Source organism: Pseudorca crassidens, chromosome 11 (assembly GCF_039906515.1).
Source record: "Pseudorca crassidens isolate mPseCra1 chromosome 11, mPseCra1.hap1, whole genome shotgun sequence".
Classification (NCBI taxonomy): Eukaryota; Metazoa; Chordata; class Mammalia; order Artiodactyla; family Delphinidae; genus Pseudorca; species Pseudorca crassidens.
In genome coordinates, this window is record NC_090306.1 from 12,273,117 (window position 1) to 12,300,618 (window position 27,502).

A 27,502-nucleotide genomic window follows, 5' to 3' on the forward strand; every position below is an offset into this window, starting at 1 on the left:
TAAGATATTTGGTCTTGTGAAAGTGAATATTATTTAATGAGATATATTTAAGGTGCTTATCCTAACACTAATGGCCTTACACAAGTAGCGAGTGGTGTCATGATGGAATTGACAGGAGAAATTGTGGGGGTTTTTAAGTAAACAAAATACAATATCCCTGATAACTAGAACATAAAAAATAACAATAACTTTTATTACAGACAGCACATAGACATCACACCATAAATTTATTCTAAGTCCTGACTCCCTGGGACCCAGAAAAGGTGAAACAAAAAATGCAGGTTCCATTAAATTAGAATGAAATTTATGAGCCATACTAGAGAGATAATAACTTTTCTTTCTTTGCAAAAGCAAATTAAATAATATCTCTCCTCTACAATTACTTGAAACTATGAGGATTAGAGAAGCTCTTAGTTGCTATTCTCTCACAGAATTCAATGAATGAGATGAAAGAAAGGGCAAATTTTACCCCGACTCCTATCAGACAACAAAGAGTTGTTGTCTTTATCTTAGCAACTCAAATGCCTATTAGATGATGGAGCTCAGAGAAGGCCTTTTTTAAGAGCTCCAGCATCTTACCTGAGTAGCTGTGTAAAAGAAAGGTGCCCAGTGTTGACCTGGTGGAAGTTAATGTACATACACACAAACCTTTTTATCCTAGTTCACTCACTGGGGTTCAAACCATATCACTGGGATATGGTTTGACATAGCATGTAATTAATATGTGTCATAAAGAATAGTGCCCTACAGGGCTTCCCTGGTGGCGCAGTGGTTGAGAGTCCGCCTGCTGATGCAGGGGACACAGGTTCGTGCCCCAGTCCGGAAAGATCCCACATGCCGTGGAGCGGCTGGGCCCGTGAGGCATGGCCACTGAGCCTGCGCGTCCGGAGCCTGTGCTCCGCAACAGGAGAGGCCACAACAGTGAGAGGCCCGTGTACTGCCAAAAACAAAAAAAAAAGAAAGAATAGTGCCCTACAGGGGCCGTATTTTATTTTACTTTTTTGGTATCAGTGCAATTGTTTCTCTTTTTAAAATTTATTTATTTTTATTTATTTTTGGCTGCATTGGGTCCTCAATGCTGCGCATGGGCTTTCTCTAGTTGCAGCGAGTGGGGGCTACTCTTCGTTGTGGTGTGCAGGCTTATTGCAGTGACCTTTATTGTTGCAGAGCATGGGCTCAAGACGCACGGGCTTCAGTAGTTGTGGCACGCAGGCTCAGTAGTTGCAGCACGTGGGCTCTAGATCACAGGCTCAGTAGTTGTGGCGCACAGGGCTTAGTTGCTCTGCAGCCTGCGGGATCTTCCCGGGCCAGGGATCGAACCCGCGTCCCCTGCATTGGCAGGTGGATTCTTAACCACTGCGCCACCAGGGAAGTCCCCAGGGGCCTTATTTTAGCACGATGCATTTTTTCCTCAATTCTTCCATCTCATCATACATGGTTAAAAAAACATTGTATCCCTCTATCTCTAGTTTAAAAACATGATTTCACATGCATAAAGTACATAAAGTATGACACTTTTTCTTCAAAATGACTGACAAGAATATTTTACGTTGCTAAATTTTTACCCATTTTCAAACAACCTGATCTAATTGTAAACATAAATATTTGTGGACTTTCTTGAAAATAAAATAGTATAAATATTTCCAACTTGCCTTTGATTCTAAATCAATCAGGCTCACAGCTCTCTCGTCCACTTGAAGAATCATATCTTGAGTCCAAACTTTGCCCTTGGCATCAAGCAATTTCAGCTTCCTTATTCCATCATCAACAGTTATCATAGCATCTTTCCGATCCAGAACAAAGGTAGTCAAGTGCTTATGATTGGCAAAAAGAAAAAACATAATACACACAGTCTCTTATTAAACATTTTCCCAAAATATAGCAAGTTAAACTAACTGAAGTCAGCTAGTAGAGAGGGGAGAGACAAATACAAAGTACTCTAGAACTTCATGGTTACCTTATTGGGATAATAAGGTCAAACAGGTTTTTGTTGAATAGAGGAAATGATGCCTTGAATCATAAAATATCTAAATGTGTTTAATACTGAGCCTTGTGGAACTACATAAACGTGACAAAAACAAACTCTAAACAGATTAAATAACATTCTCTTTATTTAATCCATTTTATTCCATTTTGGTTATTTAAATGCTGAACAATAGAAGGCAATCTACAAGGCAGCTTGAAAACTACAGACATTGGTAATTGACAGCAGCAACAGCAATTCTAGTCTGTAACAACTGTCCAACTTTTCACTCTACTGAAACAAAACTGTTTAAATGTAATTAAGCATGCTTGAGGAGGTAGAAACTTGAAAATAAGAGCAATTTAAAAATTACTTCCTACTTAAATGTTTTCCATTATAATAAGCAAATGTCCACCCAAGTAGATTCCAATTAAGAGCAAATATCTTAAAAGACAGCAATAGAGGAAAAACTAAAAAAAAGAAACCATTGCTTAAACAGAACTAGTAATGACTTTAGACAAAACTAAAAGTAAAACTAAACCATCCACTGAAACTGTCAAGGCTTATTTCAAGAAGATTCCATAATACAAAATAGAAGCCTTGGTCCTGTTTTTAACCAAAATAAGGCTGACAATGATAAATGACTAGTTATCATTTTAATTTATTCTCTATGAAACAGATTAACAAGATACTTATATATTTAACATCTGCTTTATAAAAATCTGAAAGAAAACATGTCAACACAATTTACAACATCATAGAAATGAAATAAAACATAACTCTGATTTTACTAACAATTTTTATGTCCCTCAAGCTTCATTCTAAAGTTAGCAAACATCAAAGCATCTTACTTCAACATGGTATTGGGATATATCTGACACGCTGCTGACACTATCCCGTGCATAATTCTTCCTTTGTTCTGGAAAAGAAGTTGAAAAAGCCATTATTTACCCATGAGTGGGCTGATGTTCATATATCAGTGTCTCATGGCCATCTCTAAAACTAGTCTATCTCATATATAAGTACAGTAGTACAGTAGTATAAGTCACCACTGTGTGGTGTATCTGAAAATACTCATCGTTCACATTAAATGAAAAAGTCATGAGAAAGCTTACATTATATGCAAGAACAATTTGACCCAACGTAAGTGTTCTGAATCCCAAAGGTTAACAAGATTATTAATGTTGTAAGAAAAAGTTATTTTGTGTAAAGATTTTATTAATCAGGGACCTCTTCTTTGGCAAAAAGATAAAAACTGGCTTGTAAATTTCATCTTTTAATGCACTGAGAACAAAATGGAACTGCAAATACTGTCACAGATGCTGTATTATATGAGTTAGACTACATTATTAAAATAATAAACACTGCAAGGAACATGTTTCACCACATCCACACCATGGAGAGTGTTAAAGGAGAGTCAATCATACTCACTGCCATTAAACTTTAACAATTTTCACACATCTACAGAACACACAAATGTGATACTCAGAATTGTAGATATAAGCTGTTAGAAAAAATAAGAAAGTTAGGTAGAAAGTTTCTGCACCAACTATTGAAAAAGCAAAAAGCAACCTTTGTTTTTCTTTTGTAAAATGCTGCAAAAGCAAAATAAAATATGTGAAGGCAATATTTTGTATTTGCTGCTTTCTAGTCAAGCAACTTGATTATTTGTAAATTTGCAGTTGCCCTATTTTTCCTAAAGCAGCATGCTATGGTGAAAAAGAGCTCTAAGTGGGAACCAGAAGAGTTTTGATTCTTACTTGGGCTCTGTCATTAAGTAGGAGATTGAACTTGGCAAAACTCTGGATCTCGGCACCCTTATTGTAAAATACAAGGGTTAAAGAAATAAGATCAAACTTCAAGACTCCTACAGTAGTAAAATTCTGTCTCTCTGTCTCTATCTCTTTCTCTCTCTGTCTCACACACACACCTTAGCTTTCCTAATAACCATTTTGTTTTTCCCAAATATAAACCTGTGTCTTTCAGGTAGTATAGAAACTTTTAGATTTTCCTAAAACAACAGAAGTTGAAAAGTTCTGCTGAACATAAAAGCAGAGCAAGTACAAAAATATAAAGCACATATACAGACTAAGAATGTTAACACATAGAATTTTTTTAAACTTTGATACAAGTAATGACTTTTCATTTACATTTATCTTAATGCTTACATGAAAATATAAATATGCCTTATATCACTATGATATTATTCCAATATATTCTATTTTTGCTTTTGCAGCATTAAAGTTACTTAATAAAAACAGACACACTACAAAATTCAGTATCTGCTACCTTTCTTTTTCTGTTTGGATGATGATCTGAAGAAGTATGATCCATCTGGTCCTACCAAAACAATGTGACCAAAAAGAAACATCTGGTTTCACCTAAAATTTTCTATTCTGTTATGACAAAACATAAACCTTAATTTACATATTTTAAAAAGTGAACAACCATAATTTTTCTGATTATTAGCTGAGGATTAATCAATGTGAGATATTAAATGGATAATTTTTCTTGGGAAAACCATTATAACTTTTAAAATACAATGGATAACTCAGGGACATATCTGAGAAAAGCACTTTTAGAAATAATCAATATTTCAGAATCACTGATTCATCGTATTCTAACACAATTCTCCACGGCCAACTCAGAACATGAGGGTAGTTCTGTTTCCTCTGGTCTGATCTGAGGACACTAAAAGAAATGGCAGTGCTTGCCATGGTCTCCAGTTTTGATATGGCGACACCAGGATGTTCAAATGTTTTTCTGAGTCTTTCAGATAAGTGATTGGCAAACACAGTTGAAGGTCAAAAATATTATGTTTTGTAATTAAATATTCTTATTATGAAATAGTAAGACTTTGTTCCCCCAAATTTCCTAACACGTAGTTTCTCAATCCCACAGAAACGTACTTTACAAAAATAGAAAAACACTATTTGATAGTATTCATAAACAGCATGATGTTAACTGATTACTCTGCTTGCCTAAAAGATATGGTACCATTTCTAACTTTCCAAATCAAGGATCCATTTTAGGAATTCCTAAGCTCTTTCTCTCCCATGTTACACAATAAATAAGATGTATGTGTTACAAGAAATTACCTTTAAAAATCCTAAAAATGTATAAATGCCATAAGATGGATTTATAAATAAACTAGTGGTTTCAGTGATTTAAGTCAATGAATAAATAAAAGTGACTGTTAACATTTTAATAGGAAATTTTGAAAGAAGGCTCCTAAAAGGCAATTATAGTACATTTATTTTTTATGAAAATCACATGTATTCTCAAGTACAGCTGTAAATAGGAATTATGCTCTTAAGCCTGAAAAATCTCACCCAAAGCCTTAAAACAGTGTGAAAAGCCTAAATAAAGTCTCCATGATACTCAAGATAAAGTCTCTCCTGACGTTCACGACTTTCTCTAACAATGGTTCTCAACCTTGGCTGCACGTTAGAATGAACTTTAAAAAAAATCCTGCGCTCCCTACGCCCCCCAGGATTCTAATGTAATCGGCCCAGGATGCAATCTGGGCCCTGGGATTTGGAAAAGCTCTCCAGGCAATTCTAACATGCAGCCAAGGTTGGAAGCTACTGTCGCAAAATCTGTGTAAGTGGCAACTCATCTACCACATCTTATCTCCTTAAGTTGAAATTTTTTTCTTTCCAAATTAAGAGCGTAAATCACGGTCAAATAGTCTCTCTCTCTGAATCAATTAGAGCCAGGAACAGATTTTACTTGGTTACAGTACCACTGATTGTGTTTCACTGTTTTTCCTAATAGCTTTTATCCCATGGACCACAATATACAAACCCAGAAAGATGGAAGAATTCAGTCACCAAAGACGAAAATCCTGTAACGCATCATTTTAGCATTCTTGAGTTGATACGCTGCTGCGAAAACTGATATTCTACTTCCGGATCAGGAACTTAAACTTAGGTTTCAATGAACTTTGGATGATTATGATATATCACAATAGGTTCATCAGTTGTACCAGATGTACCACTCTGGGGGGCTGGTGACAGCGGAGGAGGCTAGGCTGTGTAGGCATATGGGAAATCTCTGTACCTTCTCCTCAGTTTTGCTGTGAACCTAAAACTGATCCCAACAAAGTCTTAATTTTAAAAAATTAGGTTTCATCTAACGCTTCAATGAGTACAATGACAACTATAACAATATGCAGGTCTCAGCATTTAAACTGAATTCTCGTTTGCCTAGATTGCTGTTTATGCATAAGAGCAAGATTTGAAACAGCTAACATTCAGAAAATTGTTATTTTCTCTTTCTCTGAAAACAAAGTGCTGCTTCGAAAATAAGGACTTGATTATTAAAAAGAAAAAAATGTAACACAAAAGCAGCTGCTGAGTAGTCCTCCCCCTAAATAAAACAATGGGCTACAGTTCATATGACTTTACACTTATAAAACTTTCAACCACAGTAAAGGAGAATTCCTTTCTCACTAGTTTAGTGTATAATTTCCATAGAAGAGAGGTGGCATAGTGGGAATCAGTAAGAAGCACTGAGTAAAAATTATAAGCTCTCATTATCTAGGCAACTATAATCACGGATTGACAAATCAGTATCTGAACAAGATAACTTTTTAAAATCAAGGTCATTTTTACAAAACTACATTATTTAAGAATTAATTGTATTGGCCAGTCCAACAAGTCGTTAAAATAGCTTATCCCCGAGGAGAAAAGAAGCTTTAAAACTTTCAGCTGAGGTGGAAAAATTGCCAAAGTGTCTTTCTGAGTCACGTGCGCTGACATACTCTATGAAGCAGAATTTTGACTCTACCATCGCCCAACCTCCTGACAGTATATAATCAAGGGCCTTTTACTTCTTAAGAATTTCAAAAAGGTTTTTCTTAGAATATTTATTTTTTCCAAGTAAATCACACTTTGTAAATAATGAGTATGGCGATAAGAGAAGTGGGTTTTAACCCTTCAGTGCGACCTGAATGTGTAAGAGTTGGCCTGAGCTTCAGTTAGGACAAGTAAACAGAGAGCCTAGTTCCAAACCAAGATCAGGAGACACAGAGAAACAGAAAGAAAAACAAAGATAAGTACAAAAAGAACAATACGTGGGGTAGATATCTATTAAGAAAAGTGGTATATTCAGGAATACTGCTCTGAGAAAGTTAAGTCAAGCACTATGCAAAAATACAGGAACGTTTACAGTCAAGTCAATTATACAGAATGAACTGTATAGTTTATAGATTACTTATGCTCACTTCTTACCAGTACCTCCCTGAGAAGAACAAAGAAAATCAGGAAAAAACCAAATATATTTTCCTACTTGCTAATATCACAAAAACGTTCAAACTTAAGGTAAAATGAAACTCGAGAGAGTGCCTGTCTGTCATGTTTATCTTTCACTACCTGGTCTCCCAACAATACTATAAATGTTGGTCATGACAATAAAGTATTACTAAATGATAATTCTGTGAAACTTACATTTTTCTGGAGACAGGATGACTTTAGACAGCTGATTATTTAAGGTAAATGGTCATATTCCAAATCCAGCAATATCTAATTTAAAGGAAAGTTATTTTTCTAGGAAGTTCAGCTGTTCAGCACACAGCAGAGAATCCACACTTAAATAAAATAAGCCCTCTGAGTGGCAGACAGAGACGTCACAATGTTTAATATTCAAATTTGCACATTTTAATGCATAAGGGGGAGGTCTCTCAATTCCCCACTCAGAACCCATGTACACTACTCACAAGATTTCCTATTAGTTTCTCAGCCCACACATATCAGAAGCAATGCTAGAAGCAGGCATGTTACCAACAGGGAAAAGTTCACATGGGGTTATTAAAGCTGCTTGGGACCCAGACACATGGGAAAAACAGCCTCAAATACTCCAAAGGGAAAAGATTCTGAATGATCTGGTGTAAAGGTAAGGAATGCAGCCTCTGAGCACATGGCAGTACACAAGCTCGTGTGCACACCACTGACCCTCTGAGTCATGGACAAGAGGTTACAGGAGCCACGCCCCAACAGAAGGGAATGTTTTAATACTTTTTACAAGCATGTTCCTTAAAAGCAATTTTAAAGCTTAAAGACATTGACAAGCAGGTTAGCCAGAAAAAAATGTATAACATTTTCAATTCCCTGATTAACAGCAGACAAATGAAATGTTACTGTCATGAGATAAGAAAAGAAAGAAACCGTAGAAGAGAAAAATTAATACGTATTTCCTATTTATGTCGTCAGGGACTTTAGTGACGCAGAGCCTCTGACATGCTGGCTTTGACATTTCTTGTACAATAATAAAGAAAGGACAGTATAAGGTTATTAAAACTGCAGCACATTTTAACCATTTTCCTTGAATAAACTAACACATATCTAAAAGAAGCTAACGTATTGTCATAATCGTGTAGTTTGCATTTACAGGATTTCTAAAAAAAAATTTCTAGTGATATCTGGAATGTAAGCTTAAAAACATATGATGAAAATTACCCCTTGGTCCTGTCAAAGTATCACTGTGATTAGATGTATAACATCATTTGGAGGTGACAGTAAAATATTCAATTTGAGAGCCTTGATGAATCTGAGGGCCCAGGACAAAAAGTGACTCTCCTATGCCCTTCCTCACTGCCATGAGAGGCTCATTACTTCTATTTTTTCCTATAAACTTACCACAGTATTATTATCGTTTCTATTTTGTAGTTGAGGAAACTGGGACCAATAGGCTAAACCATTTGCTCAAAATGGCAGCCCTTTGGTAGAAAGTGCCATGATTCAGCCACAGATCGTTTGGCCTCCCAAACCCACGCCTCTCTGAGAGTCATCCTGAAGCAATCTGCATGGCGCATTATGGGGTCAGACTGAAAAGTGTGCTCATAAAAAAGACCAAGTTGCATGAAACTCCTGATACAGTGACTAGCCTGTGGTCGGTGTATAAAAAAACAGTGGTCATTACCGTGAAACTCATGTTTCAGTGCACTAAGTAATACCTTCATATCCCGGAGAAGTCCACGTACCAGCCATGAAAACAAATTTATTCTTGAAGGATTTATTCAACTGGTTTAATCATTGTGAAAGGAGAAATCTTCAAGAAAATGCACACACTGTGACACAGTAAATGACATTACAAATCTCTCCTCTACCAAGTTTCTAGTTACAAAAAACTACGCAGATTGGGAGGCTAAACACTCCCAATGTTAACTAAATATAGTTAAAACTTCAAATAGAATTTGTTCATTGCAAAGGTTTGTTCAAAACCTGGACGTGTTTCTCCACTGTCATTCATGCATCTGACCATTCGTTCCATAGGCGTTTATTGGGAGCCTGTCGGAGAGAAGGCATACTGTGTGTGTGTGTGTTTGTGGACAGCAAGCTGGGAGGGAGAGGTGAGTATTAGCTACAAGGAGGAATGAAACATTACCTGCAACTTCAAGGGACTTAAAACCCTCTGACTTGTAAGCCGAATACACTGCTGAGTGTTCTTTCGTCTGTACGAATGTCTCTTGCATTTGCCCCTTTCCATCCCTCTAGTTATGTCCTCTGTTTTACCAATATGCTGTTCATTGGCTTCACACTACACAAGATTGACTGTTATATTTTCTTACCATCAAGATTTTTAAAGTTTTGTGACTTTGACAAATTACCTCACCTTAAAAAGGAGCCTCAGCTTGCTTTATACGTAAAAGGGGAGAAATAAAAATTTACTGCTTAAAAGCTAAAGATTCAATCATTGGAGCTATGATTTTATGAAATTGCTCCCAACACAAAATAAACATTAACATTTGCAGGTGAGTACTACTTTTTATTCCTTATTCCTTTCTTAGCTTTCTGAAAATAGACTTTGGGATCTATGGTATTTGTGAGATGATTAATACTCTTTCTCCTTAACAAGAATCTTCGGGCTATTATTTAGATATCTGACTTACCTACATTATTTAGGTCTCTGATCCACCTACTTCCATCCATGCTCATCAAATCCATGCTCAACTGCTACCAGAGTGATCCAAGATGGATATGACCTATGATTCCCCCAGTTAAAACACTTCAGTGGCCATTCCTTGTAAACAATGTCCAAATCCCTTAGCGTGATTTTTCCCAATGTCGTCCGTGTTTATTTTTCCCATCTTATTTCCCGGTGCACCACCTTGAGCCCTCCAGTTAACACTTAACTGTTTGCAACTCATTGATGCATTATATTCATTCTACAGTTATTTACTGAGCATAAGTTATACATTAGCCACTGTGCTAAGCTTAAGGAATCCTGAAGTAACCAAGGCAAATGTGACCCACCTTCAGAGAGCTTATAGTCTAGTTTAAAAGGGTTCATACAGCTGTTTACAGCACCCTCCAGCCCCACAAATGCCCGGAGAATTTCAGAGCTGAATCTCTCTATGAAATCCCTCCTGCCTACCTGCCCTGCCCACATAGAAGAGCTGACCCTGCCCACATCCTCCAACTCATACACATTGCCATCCAAGCTTATCCAGCACTTTATTATAACAATACATGCACGAGTCTACCTCACCAAGACAGTGCACAAGCAATGACCATCTCCTATTCATCTTTGAAATGAATCAAAGGACATGGAAACAGACACTGTGAAGATCATGGCCAAGCACACAGAAACACGTAATAACCTTCTGTCTAGAAATGAAAGACTGAAGGAATTGATTATCTTTGCAAAAACCAAAAAAAGTTTTTCCCTTTTCAGTTTCTTCAAATCATTCTGTAGGGTGCAAGTCCCTTAGGGTCAAGGACCATATGTTACTGGCCCTGTGCTGGGCACATACTAATCACAAAATAAGTATTTGTTGAGTATATACTCTAGATATACAGTTCATAATGACTAGGCCATGGTAAGAATGTCACAATATCGTACTCAAGAGAACTGAAACCAACGCTAATCAGATTGACAAGGCCACAAGAAAATGTACCTGTGTACGGTATAAAATCCATTTTCTGATTGTATAATTTGAGTCCTCAAGTCTAGTCACTGGACATATAGGCAGAGAAAGAATCACAAAACCTTAGAATGAGTCATTCTTACCACAGCCAAGGTACTGTAGCTCTAGGTGACGTAAAAAGAAACGAATTTCAAATTTAGAAAATGCTATTGGTTCCTATAGTAGATAATAACAATAATAGCAAATATATACAGTGTTTTTTGCTTGCCAGGCACTGTTCAAAGCATTTTACATGTACTAACTCATTAAATTCTCCTGTCAACCCTACAAGATATCTCCACTATACACACAAGCAAAATGAGGGACAGACAGGTAAAGTAATTTGCTCAGCTGATAACTGGATTTGCACCCAGGACGTCTGGCTCCAGTGTCTTTGCTCTTAACCACAATACTAGTCTCATTCTTTATGGCTGCATAATAATAAAAGGCCATGCAGACCCTGTGAAAGCAAACGCCTTCCTAAACATATGTGGTATATTTCAGGAGTCCTTAACTTCTTTGTAGTATTGACTTCTATTTTATATTTGAAGTTTACAAAAAAACCCCCAGTATTTATAAGTGAGACAATAGAGGGAGGACAATGGAAGTTAGAGAAGGAGCTGAAAGAAATTATATAAGGGCTGTTGGTCATACTGTAATACTACCTAAACAAACATATCATACATAAAGAGATGGGAAAATCCACCTAAGGTACTGGTACCATGCAAAAAGACTCCTTAGAAAGTACTGAATACATTTCATCTGTAGTTCTAAATTGTATGACAGCCAGCAGAGATTAACGGCGTTGGTAGCTTCTGTAAAAATTATTTTTAAAATAATCCTTATCTGTCAATCGCTACTTCATTCCCAATAATATAAACAAGGCATGGGTTCAAGCTACGGCTTTGAACAAGTCATTCATAAAAAGTAAGTAGTTAGAAATAGAATTATACCCCATTAAATACACAAACATACCATAGAGAGCCTTTGCACTTGTTCTTGAACTGTGTTCTCTGTCCATGGAAAAGGTGGGTGGTGATCCGTAGCCACTGCAAAAAAAAAAAAAAAAGGTCATCGTGCCGAGTTAAAGTCCAAAGTAAGCAATAAAATGTCAAAACTACAAATAAAAATTCCAGTGGACCACAATCACCATGTGTTTTTAAAGAACATATAGAGTTTATACAACCGGCTCTGTAAAATAGAGCCAGATACTGATCCAGTCAAGAAATAGGCTATTGGATCCTGACCCACCGTGGATGGGGGCCGGTACAAATGGCAACCTCTCAGGCATCAAGTCAGAACCGCAGCCAAGGGGATTCAACAAGGTTGAAGCTGCCTTAGAAAAATTTAAGTCTGCCATACTGAATTGAGCTGCGAGCAGTGACCCAACCATAAAAAGTTCTCAGTCATTTAGACTGTAACGAAACAGACACTACTTTCACAAATACTTAAAATGCAGTTAATGAAAATAACCCGGTATCATTAAATCTGACCAGCTTTACCTGGTACTTCTAGCTTACTGTTGCTGTTATGTGAAGTAAACATATTATTTGAATTTTTAAAATGTATTCAGTAAACATTTATTAAGCCCTAAAATCTAGAAGAATGAGGGGTAAGGCGGGGCGGGGGGAGGGTACTGTTAATAAAACAAGTAAAAAAAAAAGTTAAAAAAAGATAAATAAATAAATAAAAATAAAATAAAACAAGTAAAATGGTTACAACAGAATGTGACATCTGGGTTAAACTAATAGATATAACATCAAATAAGGACTAAATTTTTATAAGGATGCCCAAGAAGGCTTCACTGGCATTTAAGCAGAATCTAAAAGAATGGAAAGCAGCTCTAGAGGCAGGTGGAGAATTAAGTGAGGAAAAAGCATGTAGATCTGGCTCAAGAACTAGCATGACGCCCGAGGGGAAAAGCATCTAGTGGGATTGGAAGAGATGAATGACTCGAGAAGTAAGGAAGGCAAATAGAGGGCTTAAGGATTAAATTTCTATTCTCTAGATGGAGTAAATATCTTTATACTGGGAAGTAACATGATCCAAACAACTTTTTAAGAAAGATAATCCAGGAATTAATGGCAAGGTAACCAGATGGAAAGGTGCTGCAAAAATTCAGGTAGGAGATAAAGGCCACAAATAAAGTTAGAAAAGAAAGAATAGTATGGGATAGAATCAAGAGTTCCTTAATAGAAGAAATTATAATAAATTCATGATTAAATGGATATTTGTTATAAGAAAAAGAAAAAAATTGAGGGTGTGGCAAAACTTTCTGGCTTGAATAAATTGATGGACAAGATGAAGATAGTACTTGACATACTCCCCTGGTGTCTCTTACCGACCAACACCAAAGGGATTTGCAATCATCTTTGTAAAGAGGAAGGTGAAGCAATGTGAACAACCTGGTTCTGAAAAATGTGAATAACGTGGTTGTGAAAAATAGTGAACTCTATACCATGATGGCCAATATAAAATAACAACAATATTAACCACAATATATAAGGCAACGGCCACTTAAGTCAGGGCGGTGATTTCAAATTATATCTAAAGCCATAGGGACTTGTCTCTTTTTGTTTTACCCAATGGTAAATATCTTGAGAGACTGGACTAGATGACATTTAACTTTCCTCAAATGCAAATATTTTATGAATAACAAAAAAAGAATGCTCCAGGGGGCTTCCCTGGTGGCGCAGTGGCTGAGAATCTGCCTGCCAATGCAGGGGACACGGGTTCGAGCCCTGGTCTGGGAAGATCCCACACGCCGCGGAGCAACTGGGCCCGGTGAGCCACAATTACTGAGCCTGCGCGTCTGGAGCCTGTGCTCTGCAACAAGAGAGGCTGCGACAGTGAGAGGCCCGCGCACCGCGATGAAGAGTGGCCCCCGCTCGAGGCAACTAGAGAAAGCCCTCGCACTGAAACGAAGACCCAACACAGCCATAAATAAATTAATTAATTAATTAAAAAAAAAAAGAATGCTCCAGAGAAAGTGAAAGCTATGAAGTAGAGTATGTATGCAACTATGGAAAGCAATAATACATAAAATACCAGAACCAAATGTCTTCTATTAGATCACTATCATTGGGGTTGATATTACTTAACCATCTTTTTCTTAAGAGACACAGTAAACTTTTAACAATAACGTATCTTAGTGTTAGAAAGAAATTATATATTGAGGAATGAACTACATAAAGAAATGAAAGAGATCTTTTCATTGAAAATACAAAACAATTAAAACCACCAAATCAAATTTAAAAAACCAAGAAATTAAATATAAAATTTCCAACTTACTTCATTTGAGATGGATATATTCCAAAACCACTGGGATGATTAGAAATATGACCATTCATTATGACTTTAATGTTCTGAAAAAAGAAAGGTACATGGATTGAAGGCATTAAAAAGGTTGAGACATCTCAGTTTTAAAGTTTTTGATTCAACAAAATATGTGTCACTTCCAGGATGATGCTAGAAATATAAAGATCTCCACCCTCAAAGAGCTCAGGCTCCAGAAGTACAGATGGACATATAAACAAAGATTAAATTGGCATTTAACATTAATATACTAAAATTGTAAGCAAATATAAAAAAGAAAAATTTTAAATATAATTCTGAACCCTCTAACTACAGAAACATAATTCTATATTCCCCTCAACCTCATCATTGGCAGTTTTATGAAATGTTACTTTGTTTAATGTTTCATTATGAAAGTAATATAAGCTCATAAAATTAAAAAACTTGAGAAATATGGAAAAGCACAAAATACAAAAAAGTACAGAGGGGAAAAATATCACCCAGAGCCCCATCATTTAAAGATAACCATCAGAGGTTCCTTAAAGAACTAAAAATAGAACTACCATATGACTCAGCAATCCCACTACTGGGCATATACCCTAAGAAAACCGTAATTCAAAAAGAGTCATGTACCACAATGTTCATTGCAGCTCTATTTACAATAGCCAGGACATGGAAGCAACCTAAGTGTCCACTGACAGATGAATGCATAAAGAAGATATGGCACATATATACAATGGAATATTACTAAGCCATAGAAAGAAACGAAATTGAGTTATTTGTAGTGAGGTGGGTGGACCTAGAGTCCGTCATACAGAGTGAAGTAACTCAGAAAGAGAAAGACAAATACCGTATGCTAACACATATATATGGAATCTAAAAAAAAAAAAAAAAAAAAAGGTTCTGATGAACCTAGGGGCAGGACAGGAATAAAGACGCAGACGTAGAGAATGGACTTGAGGACATGGGGAGGGGGAAGGGTAAGCTGGGTGAAGTGAGAGAGTGGCATGGACATATATACACTACCAAATGTAAAATAGACAGCTAGTGGGAAGCAGCTGCATAGCACAGGGAGATCAGCTCCAGTGCTTTGTGACCACCTAGAGGGGTGGGATAGGGAGGGTGGGAGGGAGACACAAGAGGGAGGGGATATGGGGATATATGTAAATGTATAGCTGATTTACTATGTTATAAAGAAGAAACTAAGACACCATTGTAAAGCAGTTATACTCCAATAAAGATGTTAAAATAAATAAATAAATAAAAATAACCATTTAACAGTCCTGTCAATTTCCTCCAGTCTTTTTTCCTGTATCTAGTTTTCCTTCCTTCCTTCCTTCCTTCCTCCATCCCTCCCTCCCTTCCTTCCATTTTCTTATTTCCTTCTTTCAAAGTACATTTGACAATATCCTATATATACACTTGGATACACCTTTTTTTTCAAGACGGTATTCATTTACACAACTTTTACTTTTCACAAGAAAACAACTTTTTAAATTAACACCATAAATTTATCTTCAGAAACTATTTTTAATGTGTTTCACAAATTAAACAAATTTCCTTCAAACAAGATAAATGCAAATAAGTAAAACTTCCTTACTGCCAAATCCAACGGCCTTTTTTTTTCTCCTCGACAGTACAGCTACACCTGAATTACTTCTATTCACCCCTGAACATGTGGCCCTTCCTGCTTTCTGTGGCACTGAACTATTTTGGATCTTGTCTTACTTTTCTGACTTCTGTATACATTACATTACTATGTCTTTTCAGTAACTGAGAGGTAGGTAGGACATAGCCCAGCTTTATTATAAGACAAAGGCAAAGAGTAGAAATATTAACAACTACTGTGTGAGTTAATTGTCAGGTACTGTGATGGATCCTGGCACTACCAAGGTGATCAAAAGAGACACAGTCCTAGCTTTGGGCCAATAGTCTAGTGGGAAAAACAACATTTAGTGAATAAATGTAAAATTTTAAATTGTTGTTACTATCACAAAGGGAAAATTCAGGGTCACTTGAGGGGTATATAATATGGGAACTTAATTCAGATTGGGAGGGCACAGAAAGCCTGCATAAAGAACATTCAAGACATAGTAACTTCCAGTTAATTCTTTCTCATTCTTCACATTTCAATTCAATCACCGTGTCCTCAGGGAAGCATTTACTGACCTCTGTGAATAGATAAAAGCCCACCACTATCAGATACTCTCGGCACAATACACAATTTCTCAAAGTATTTACCACAGTTGTAATTTCTCATTTGTTTAAATTAATTCCTGATTCTTCACTAGACTTTAAGCTCCATAAGGGCAGAGCTGCTTTGATGACTGTTGTTTCTTAAGCAGTAAGAATAGTACAAAATATTTAATATTTGAATTAAATATTAATTCAAATAAAGAAAGAAGGAAGGAGAGTCCACGTCCTACTCTTCAAAGAGTTTATTGTATTCTTAAGGAGACAAAACCAATCCACATGAAACACACAGTAAATAAGTCCCAATGTATGTGGCTCTATTTTAAACCTACTAGAGGTTCTGAGGTAGGAAAAGCAAGGCAGCTGCCATAATATTTTGAAGGGCTGGGACTTGACCTAGTTCTTAAAGAATGGATAGGATTTATAAAGGTCCTCAAAACACTCAAGTGTTTTTTTTTAATTTATTAGTATTTTTAAATTTTATTTATTTTTGGCTGTGTTGGGTCTTCGTTGCTGCGTGCGGGTATTCTCTAGTTGTGGTGAGCGGGGGTTACTCTTCGTTGCAGCACGCGGGCTTCTCACTGCAGTGGCTTCTCTTGTTGCGGAGCACGGGCTCTAGGAGTGCGGACTTCAGTAGTTGTGGCATGCAGGCTTCAGTAGTTGTGGCACAGGCTTAGCGGCTCCATGGCATGTGGGATCTTCCCAGACCAGGGCTCGAACCCATGTCCCCTGCATCGGCAGGCAGATTCTTAACCACTGCGCCACCAGGGAAACCCAAAACACTCATTTAATTCAACCTTTCCTGAAGTCTTGTCCATATTTATTCACAGCTTAGAAGCAAATTTCCAAATTAAGGAACAAAGAAATATTGACCTCTAACCAAGTATTGCATCCATAAAATTACATTACATTTATACTATATTATCATTTGTTTTTATTATTGTTGTTTATTTTCCTTCAATTTATACTTAGATACAATCAGTGTACAGAGGTAAACCAATTCTCCGGAGAAAAATAAACCCCTGATTTGTAGTACTTCCTGATTTCCTTGGTATAAGTATTCCCCCCATGGCCCATTTCAAGCTAGCATTGGTTTAACAGCAGCTTACAAAATCCTAAATATTTCACAATTGGCTCTCATAAGTCTACAGAATCAAGAGAGAGCACATCACTGTTATGTCCTGGAATTTGGGCCAGGACAGAGGCCTGGGATAACATTATGGATCTAGAGCTAAAGGTTAGGACAGAGGCTTTCACAGACGCCTGGAACTTTAACACCATTTCTGGCACTAACTAGCCGAAAGGAAGTCAATTAAGCCTCTGTCTCAATTTTCTCATCAGTAAAATACAGATAATTCTTGGTCTTTCTAGCTCACAGGGCTAGTGAAAGATCAAATGAGATAGATGTACAAGTTTCTTCTAAAGTTAAAAAAAAAACAAAAGAAGTACTCTTTTAAAACAAGCTGGTTCATTCAGCACATAAATTAAACCCCCAGGGTTTGCAGTCGTTTTGATCTAGTTTGCATTTTAAACCCACAGCAGGTGGTTTTAGTGAAAAGAGATAGCCATAACCATCTCATCTTTTTCATGTTTAATTCTTCATGACAGTCAAATAAATTCGGGGTTTGTTTTGCTTTAAAATAGTTATCTGTCAGAATAAGAGAATAGAATAAAAGGGAATAGAAAATGTTGATTTGCTAAACTGAATTTTAAATATAGAAACTTTACTCTTTGGCAACCATAGTGTCATTTGTCAGAGATGCTCAGGTAGCAACATAGAAGGTTTCAGATATTTAAACACAGCAACACAGGGCACACCTTGCAAAGGAAACAATTACAAACGTTTTCTCCCCTTCAGGCTTTTAAGAGACATATCCAATTTATACCTATATGGACTATATGTATATATAATATAGAAGAACCATCAGTCTTACTGAGAAATTAGCTGCTTTTATTTTTATTAACTCTTAAAACAACTTAAAAACTGAGACAAAGTTTTTCTTTATTACGCTTTTTTTTTTTTTTTTTTTTTTTGCGGTACGCGGGCCTCTCACTGTTGTGGCCTCTCCCGTTGCGGAGCACAGGCTCCGGACGCGCAGGCTCAGCGGCCATGGCTCACGGGCCCAGCCGCTCCGCGGCATGTGGGATCCTCCCGAACCGGGGCACAGACCCGTGTCCCCTGCATCGGCAGGCGGACTCTCAGCCACTGCGCCACCAGGGAAGCCCTCTTCATTACTTTTAAGGACTCACAAATTCAGTTAACTCTACTACATTAACTACTTAATTCTAAAAAAGTGTACACTAAAATCTTCATAATAGCTTCCAACAAATCTGAAATAAGAATATCAGTTTCCTTATGAAAACATTTCTTGTAAGTCATAGTTACTATAATTTTCTCCTTATTTTCTCCAGCAAATAAAGTGGTAAATTTAAGATCTCAGTTCAACATACCCAAAATGTTGAACACTGAAATTTTCAAAGGAAAATAAATAGAATGTATGAAAATCATGGTAAGCAGAAACAAATGAGGCTATATTATGGCTAAACCAGCAAGTTAAAATTGTACTGGAAAGTTTAAGATCCCAAATATAAATAAATAAACAACAATTTATATTTCCGTTTCTTTTCTTCACTCTTGCTTGCGTATGGTATCAATTTTCAAATTGATGAATGAGTTTGTAGTCATCACGCAGTGTTAGAATCCCGTCTACCCAATCTAGCTACCACACAATGACTTGTGCTCTCAGAAAAATGTCACAGACACCTTTCTGTTTATTTAAGTTTTTGTTAGTCTGTTTGAGTGTACCTATCTTGAAGTATCTATTTCAATTTCAGTTTAAGTCACATCTCTGGGTCTAAGTTATAACCAAGATAGGGGTGAGGAGATTGATTACCATCATTATTTAGGGTTTTAACTCAAAGACCGTTGAAATGTAATTTCTACCAATACTTCGTGACATGGTCTACTAGTGATTGCGCTTAATTTACTAAAAGACAAAAAAATGTGCTTTAAACCTGCTAAATCATCACATATTCTGTCTCCTTCTGTGTCTTCTAGGAGTAACTTTTCAATACATCTTACCAGTACTGTTGTCTGTAGAGATGTCACCCTCTCTATTTCTCTGTGTCATTTGGTCTAATATTTAGTAATAAAGAATTTGTGTGTGTGAATAAATTTAGGAAACTAATAACAGTAAACTGTTATGATAACAGTAATAATAATGATGATGACAATAGTAGCTAACACTTGTGAAGGTGTCACAATAATTTCTAGGCCATATGGAAGCACAATATTTTCTCAAGGCCAATATCGATGTAGAAAGAGTAATTCTGTGCCTTAAAGGCACAATACCTTGTAATCACTTAAAATAATTAACTTGACTCCTCTTTTTTTATAATTCTGAGAAAAATGTTTCACTGTTTACAGGTAAGATCATAATTTGGGGGAAAATATATGTTCAATTCAGAATGTTGTTGGTTTAACAATTAGCTGAAGAAAAATATTTGTTCCTAAAATTTAATAAGCAGAAGAAGAACTACAATCCTGCAATCTGTGGAACAAAAACCACATTCACGGAAAGATAGACAAGATGAAAAGGCAGAGGGCTATGTACCAGATGAAGAAAAAACATAAAACCCCGGAAAAACAACTAAATGAAGTGGAGATAGGCAACCTTCCAGAAAAGGAATTCAGAATAATGATAGTGAAGATAATCCAGGACTTCAGAAAAAGAATGGAGGCAAAGATCGAGAAGATGCAGGAAATGTTTAACATAGACCTAGAAGAATTAAAGAACAAACAAACAGAGATGAACAATACAATAACTAAAATGAAAACTACACTAGAAGGAATCAATATCAGAATAACTGAGGCAGAAGAACGGAAAAGTGACCTGGAAGACAGAATGGTGGAATTCACTGCTGTGGAACAAAATAAACAAAAAAGAATGAAAAGAAATGAAGACAGCCTAAGAGACCTCTGGAACAACATTAAACACAACAACATTCACATTATAGGGGTCTCAGAAGGAGAAGAGAGAGAAAGGACCAGAGAAAATATTTGAAGAGATTATAGTCGAAAACTTCCCTAACATGGGAAAGGAAATAGCCACCCAAGTCCAGGAAGCGCAGAGAGTCCTATACAGGATAAACCCAGGGAGCAACACGCCGAGACACATAGTAAGCAAATTGGCAAAAATTAAAGACAAAGAAAAATTATTGAAAGCAGCAAGGGAAAAATGACAAATAACATACAAGGGAACTCCCATAAGGTTAGCAGCTGATTTCTCAGCAGAAACTCTACAAGGCAGTGGCATGATATACTTAAAGTGATGAAAGGGAAGAACCTACAACCAAGATTACTCTACCCAGCAAGGATCTCATTCAGATACGATGGAGAAATCAAAAGCTTTACACACAAGCAAAAGCTAAGAGAATTCAGCACCACCAAATCAGCTCTACAACAAACGCTAAAGGAACTTCTCTAAGTGGGAAACACAAGAGAAGAAAAGGACCTACAAAAACAAAAACAAAACAATTAAGAAAATGGTCATAGGAACATACATATTGATAATTACCTTAAACGTGAATGGATTAAATGCTCCAACCAAAAGACACAGGCTTGCTGAATGGATACAAAAACAACACCCATATATATGCTGTCTACAAGAGACCCACTTCAGACCTAGGGACACATACACACTGAAAGTGAGGGGATGGAAAATGATATTCCATGCAAATGGAAATCAAAAGAAAGCTGGAGTAGTAATACTCATATCAAATAAAAGAGACTTTAAAATAAAGAATGTTACAAGAGACAAGGAAGGACACTACATAATGATCACGGGATCAATCCAAGAAGAAGATATAACAATTATAAATATATATGCACCCAACATAGGAGCACTTCAATACATAAGGCAACTGCTAACAGCTATAAAAGAGGAAATCGACAATAACACAATAATAGTGGGAGACTTTATCACCTCACTTACACTAATGGACAGATCATCCAAAATGAAAATAAATAAGGAAACACAAGCTTTAAATGACACAATAGACCAGATAGATTTAATTGATATTCATAGGACATTCCATCCCCAAACAGCAGATTACACTTTCTTCTCAAGTGCGCACGGAACATTCTCCAGGATAGATCACGTCGTGGGTCACAAATCAAGCCTCAGTAAATTTAAGATAACTGAAATCATATCAAGCATCTTTTCTGACCACAACACTATGAGATTAGAAATGAATTACAAGGAAAAAAAAACGTAAAAAACACAAACACATGGAGACTAAACAATACGTTACTAAACAACCAAGAGATCACTGAAGAAATCAAAAAATACCTAGAGACAAATGACAATGAAAACACGATGATCCAAAACCTATGCGATGCAGCAAAAGCAGTTCTAAGATGGAACTTTATAGCTATACAAGCCTACCACAAGAAACAAGAAAAATCTCAAAAAAACAATCTAACCTTACACCTAAAGGAATTAGAGAAAGAAGAACAAACAAAACCCAAAGCTAGCAGATGGAAAGAAGTCATAAAGATCAGAGCAGAAATAAATGAAATAGAAACAAAGAAAACTATAGCAAAGATGAATAAAACTAAAAGCTGGTTCTTTGAGAAGAAGAAACAAAATTGATAAACCATTAGCCAGACTCATCAAGAAAGAGAGAGGAATCAAATCAATAAAATTAGAAATGAAAAAGAAGTTACAACAGACACCACAGAAATACAAAGCATCCTAAGAGACCACTACAAGCAACTCTATGCCAATAAAATGGACAACCTGGAAGAAATGGACAAATTCTTAGAAAGGTATAAACTTCCAAGATTGAACAAGGAAGAAATAGAAAATATGAACAGACCAATCACAAGTAATGAAATTGAAACTGTGATTAAAAATTTTCCAACAAACAAAAGTTCAGGACCAGATGGCTGCACAGGTGAATTCTAACAAACATTTAGAGAAGAGCTAACACCCATCCTTCTCAAACTCTTCCAAAAAGTTGCAGAGAAAGGAACACTCCCAAACTCATTCTGTGAGGCCACCATCACCCTGATACCAAAACCAGACAAAGGTACTACAAAAAAAGAAAATTACAGACCAATATCACTGATGAATATAGATGCAAAAATCCTCAACAAAATGCTAGCAAACAGAATCCAACAACACATTAAAAGTATCATACATCATGATCATGTGGGATTTATCCCAGGGATGCAAGGATTCTTCAATATATGCAAATCAATCAATGTGATACACCATATTAACAAATTGAAGAATAAAAACCATATGATCATATCAATAGATGCAGGAAAAGCTTTTGATAAAATTCAACACCCATTTATGATGAAAACTCTACAGAAAGTGGGCATAGAGGGAAACTACCTCAACATAATAAAGGCCATATACGACAAACCCACAGCAAACATCATTCTCAATGGTGAAAAACTGAAAGCATTTCCTCTAAGATCAGGAACAAGACAAGGATGTCCACTCTCACCACTATTATTCAACATAGTTTTGGAAGTCCTAGCCACGGCAATCAGAGAAGAAAAAGAAATAAAAGGAATACAAATTGGAAAAAAAGAAGTAAAACTGTCACTGTTTGCAGATGACATGATACTATACATAGAGAATCCTAAAAATGCCACCAGAAAACTACTCGAGCTAATCAGTGAATTTGGTAAAGTTGCAGGATACAAAATTAATGCACAGAAATCTCTTGCATTCCTATACACTAATGATGAAAAAACTGAAAGAGAAACTAAGGAAACACTCCCATTTACCATTGCAAGAAAAAGAATAAAATACCTAGGAATAAACCTACCTAGGGAGACAAAAGACCTGTATGCAGAACACTGTTAGACACTGGTGAAAGAAATTAAAGATGACACCAACAGATGGAGAGATATACCATGTTCTTGGATTGGAAGAATCAATACTGTGAAAATGACTATACTACCCAAAGCAATCTACAGATTCAATGCAATCCCTATCAAATTACCAGTGGCATTTTTTACGGAACTAGAACAAAAAAATCTTAAAATTTTTATGGAGACACAAAAGACCCTGAATAGCCAAAGCAATCTTGAGGGAAAAAAAACGGAGTGGGAGGAATCAGACTCCCTGACTTCAGACTACACTACAAAGCTACAGTACTGAAGACAATATGGTACTGGCACAAAAACAGAAACATAGATCAATGGAACAAGATAGAAAGCCCAGAGATAACCCCAGGCACCTATGGTCAACTAATCTATGACAAAGGAGGCAAGGATATACAATGGAGAAAAGACAGTCTCTTCAATAAGAGGTGCTGGGAAAACTGGACAGCTACATGTAAAAGAATGAAATTAGAACACTCCCTAACACCATACACAAAAATAAACTCAAAATGGATTTGAGACCTAAATGTTAGACCAGACACTATAAAACTCTTAGAGGAAAGCATAGGAAGAACACTCTTTGACATAAATCACAGCAAGATCTTTTTTGATCCACCTCCTAGAGTAATGGAAAAATAAACAAATGGGACCTAATGAAACTTCAAAGCTTTTGCATAGCAAAGGAAACCACAGGGCTTCCCTGGTGACGCAGTGGTTGAGAGTCCGCCTGCCGATGCAGGGGACACGGGTTCGTGCCCCGGTCTGGGAAGATCCCACATGCCACGGAACGGCTGGGCCCGTGAGCCATGGCCGCTGAGCCTGCGCGTCCGGAGCCTCTGCTCCGCAACGGGAGAGGCCACAACAGTGAGAGGCCCGCGTACCGCAAAAAAAAAAAAAAAAAAAAAAAGGAAACCATAAACAAGATGAAAAGGCAACCCTCAGAATGGGAGAAAATATTTGCAAATGAATCAGCGGACAAAGGATTAATCTCCAAATTATATAAACAGCTGATGCAGCTCAATATTAAAAAAAAAAAACCCAACCCAATCCAAAAATGGGCAGAAGACCTAAATAGACACTTCTCCAAAGAAGACATACAGATGGCCAAGAAGCACATGAAAAGCTGCTCAACATCACTAATTATTAGAGAAATGCAAATCAAAACTACAATGAGGTATCACTCCACACCAGTTAGAATGGGCATCATCAGAAAATCTACAAACAACAAATTCTGGAGATGGTGTGGAGAAAAGGGAAACCTCTTGCACTGTTGGTGGGAATGTAAATTGATGCAGCCACTATGGAGAACAGTATGAAGGTTCCTTAAAAAACTAAAAATAGAATTACCATATGATCCAGAAATTCCACTACTGGGCATATACCCAGAGAAAACCATAATTCAAAAAGACACATGCACCCCAATGTTCATTGCAGCACTATTTACAACAGCCAGGTCATGGAAGCAAGCTAAATGCCCATCGACAGACGAATGGATAAAGAAGATGTGGCACATATATACAATGGAATATTACTCAGCCATAAAAAGGAATGAAACTGGGTTATTTTTTGAGACATGGATGGATCTAGAGACTGTCATACAGAGTGAAGTAAGTCAGAAAGATAAAAACAAATATCGTATGTTAACGCATGGATGTGGAACCTAGAAAAATGGTACAGATGAACCGGTTCGCAGGGCAGAAGTTGAGACACATGTGTAGAGAACAAACATATGGACACCAAGGGGGGGAAAGCCGCGGGGGGGGGTGGGGATGGTGGTGTGATTAATTGGGCGATTGGAATTGACATGTATACACTGATGTGTATAAAATTGATGACTAATATGAACGTGCTGTATAAAAAAATAAAATAAAATTCAAAAATTTAAAAAAAAACAATACTAAACGTTCTTTGGGTTATTTGCATGGAAAGATGTTAATATAAATGTTTCAGACATTACGTGAAATTCCTAAAAATCTTATATGTTCTGGTATAATGTTATAAGTCATAATTCTAGTTATTATTTTAAAATATATATCTCAGAAATAACTAAATTTCCTTCTCAATTGCATTATCATGAACTTTCATCAAATCTTTAACTGTGGTCATTTTTAAGTCTTTTGTCATTTACAGACAGTTCTGGGTGTACTCCGATGCTTTTGCAAAAATGTTCCTATAAAAGGTTTCATCTTCAAGAAATTCATGGAAGAGACTGAAAAGTACAGGTCTCTGGTAACTGACTATACTGCTGAACTGAATGAATAAGCATTTTCAGAACTCTAATGGAAAACTGATGAATTCATAAAAGTGCTAACGAAAGATCAAGATGAAAAAAAATTAATTACATGGGACTGAGTGAACTGATGAGGATGACTATAATTTTTGTGACTTTCTGTTTGAATAATAAAAAAATAAAAATTGAAGGTCTGCATGAAAAAAAATTTAATGAACAACTAAAAAGAAACACTTTAGCCATAATTATGTGTGTAATATTGTGATAGATTTGATAGGAAGGCCTAGTACAGAGAAGAATCATATATACCCTATTAGTACTATTTGAGTATTTCCCTCTAATTCTTGTTGCACTGATGACATCATCAGTGCATATACACTGCTTGGATATTAAACACAGGAAATGACTAATATCTCAGTTCAAAACATTGTTAAGGTCCTACTGTATAGCACAGAGAACTATACTCAATATTTGGAATAACCTATAGGGAAAACAATCTGAAAAAGATATGTATAACTGAATCACTTTACTGTACACCTGAAACTAACACAACACTGTAAATCAACTGTACTTCAATTAAAAAAAATTTTTTTTTTTAAATAAATTTATTTATTTATTTTTGGCTGTGTTAGGTCTGTCGCAGCCTCTCTTGTTGTGGAGCACAAGCTCCAGACGCGCAGGCTCAGTAGTTGTGGCTCACGGGCCTAGTTGCTCCGCAGCATGTGGGATCCTCCCAGACCAGGGCTCGAACCCGTGTCCCCTGCATTGGCAGGGAGACTCTCAGCCACTGTGCCACCAGGGAAGCCCCAATTTAAAAATTTTTAATAAAAATAAATAAATAAGGTCACATTCATAGGTACAGGGCAGTAGGATATGAACATATCTTTTGGAGGGACACAATTCAGTCTGCAATAATGACCCTGTCAGTTTTCTGAGGAGTGCTGCATTTTGATATTCTGCAGGATGTCTCTCCATCGGGGTTTGACTGATGTTTTTCTCATGATTAGAATGGGGTTACAGGTTTTGGAAAGGAAGACCACAGAGATATATGCCATTCTCATCACATCACACCAAGACTACACGCTGTTAGCATGACTCTACATCGTTTATGCTGAGCTTGGTCCTTGACTGAAGCAGCATTTGTCAGGTTTCCCCACTATAAAGTGACTTTCCTCACCACCACTCTACAGGCCTGTTGGGAAGGAGGTCATTATATGCACCCCACACTTAAGGGGTGGAGAGTTCTGCTCCACCTCCTTGAGGAAGGAGTATCTGCACAAATTATTTGGAATTCTTCTACATGGGAGATTTGTATATTCACCACCATTTATTTATTTATTCTGTTTCTTTATATTGAAATGAAAAGATAGAGAAAGAAAAAAGAAGGGTTCAGATTCACCAAGTAAAAACTCTTGATGATTCATTGCCTGTAAAACTCCTGTTTCAGTTGGTTCAGACAAGATCTGAGTTAGCTTTAGTTCTGTGCTGGGCACAGAATACTGCTAAAAAAGAAAGGAAGGAAGGAAGAGAGGGAAAGAAAGGGAAGAAAAGAAAGGAAGGAAGGAAGGAAGAAAGAAAGAAAGAAAGAAAGGAAAGAAAAGAAAGAAAGAGAGGGAGAAAGAAAAGAGAGAAAGAAAGCAAGTGAAATCAGGGCATGAGAGAGATCCCAGCCCTTAACAAAAACCCTAGCTACCACCACCAAAAGATGATCAGAACTTTAAAAGGTAAACATTATCTAAGAAGTTCAAATCTTTCCAGAAGCAAAAATTGTTAGACATAGATTCTCAAGAAGAGGTAGGAGAATATTCACTGTGGACATTTTCTCTCAGGGTAAAAATAAAACTATAACTTTTTCTGTCAATTCATTTCTCAATTGAGCAGAATTCAGAGAAGAACATTTTGGAAAAATAAGTCGAGAAGACCATCTCAGTAATTTTTACCCCACCCCCAGTAAGTTTCTTTCAAATCTCTACTTTTTGCAAATCAATCTTGAGGGTTAGTATTCACTGA

At 36.6% G+C, this 27,502-nt stretch overlaps 1 protein-coding gene across 10 annotated transcripts in view; it reads right to left on the reverse strand.

The window, feature by feature from the left end:
• The window catches only part of EPS8 (EGFR pathway substrate 8, signaling adaptor), a 191,422-nt gene that overhangs the window by 55,755 nt on the left and 108,165 nt on the right, over window positions 1-27,502 (reverse strand). For 8 of the 10 annotated variants that reach the window (XM_067695779.1, XM_067695780.1, XM_067695785.1 and 5 more), the window contains 5 exons: window positions 14,163-14,236; window positions 11,847-11,920; window positions 4,253-4,303; window positions 2,815-2,882; window positions 1,653-1,814 (listed from right to left, as the gene is read on the reverse strand). In XM_067695779.1, the coding sequence (XP_067551880.1) occupies window positions 1,653-1,814; window positions 2,815-2,882; window positions 4,253-4,303; window positions 11,847-11,920; window positions 14,163-14,221 (414 nt within the window). In that variant the 5' untranslated portion in view covers window positions 14,222-14,236. Of the gene's footprint in view, window positions 1-1,652; window positions 1,815-2,814; window positions 2,883-4,252; window positions 4,304-11,846; window positions 11,921-14,162; window positions 14,237-27,502 lie in introns of those variants that run through there. The other 2 variants (XM_067695788.1, XM_067695789.1) reach the window with 2 other exon arrangements.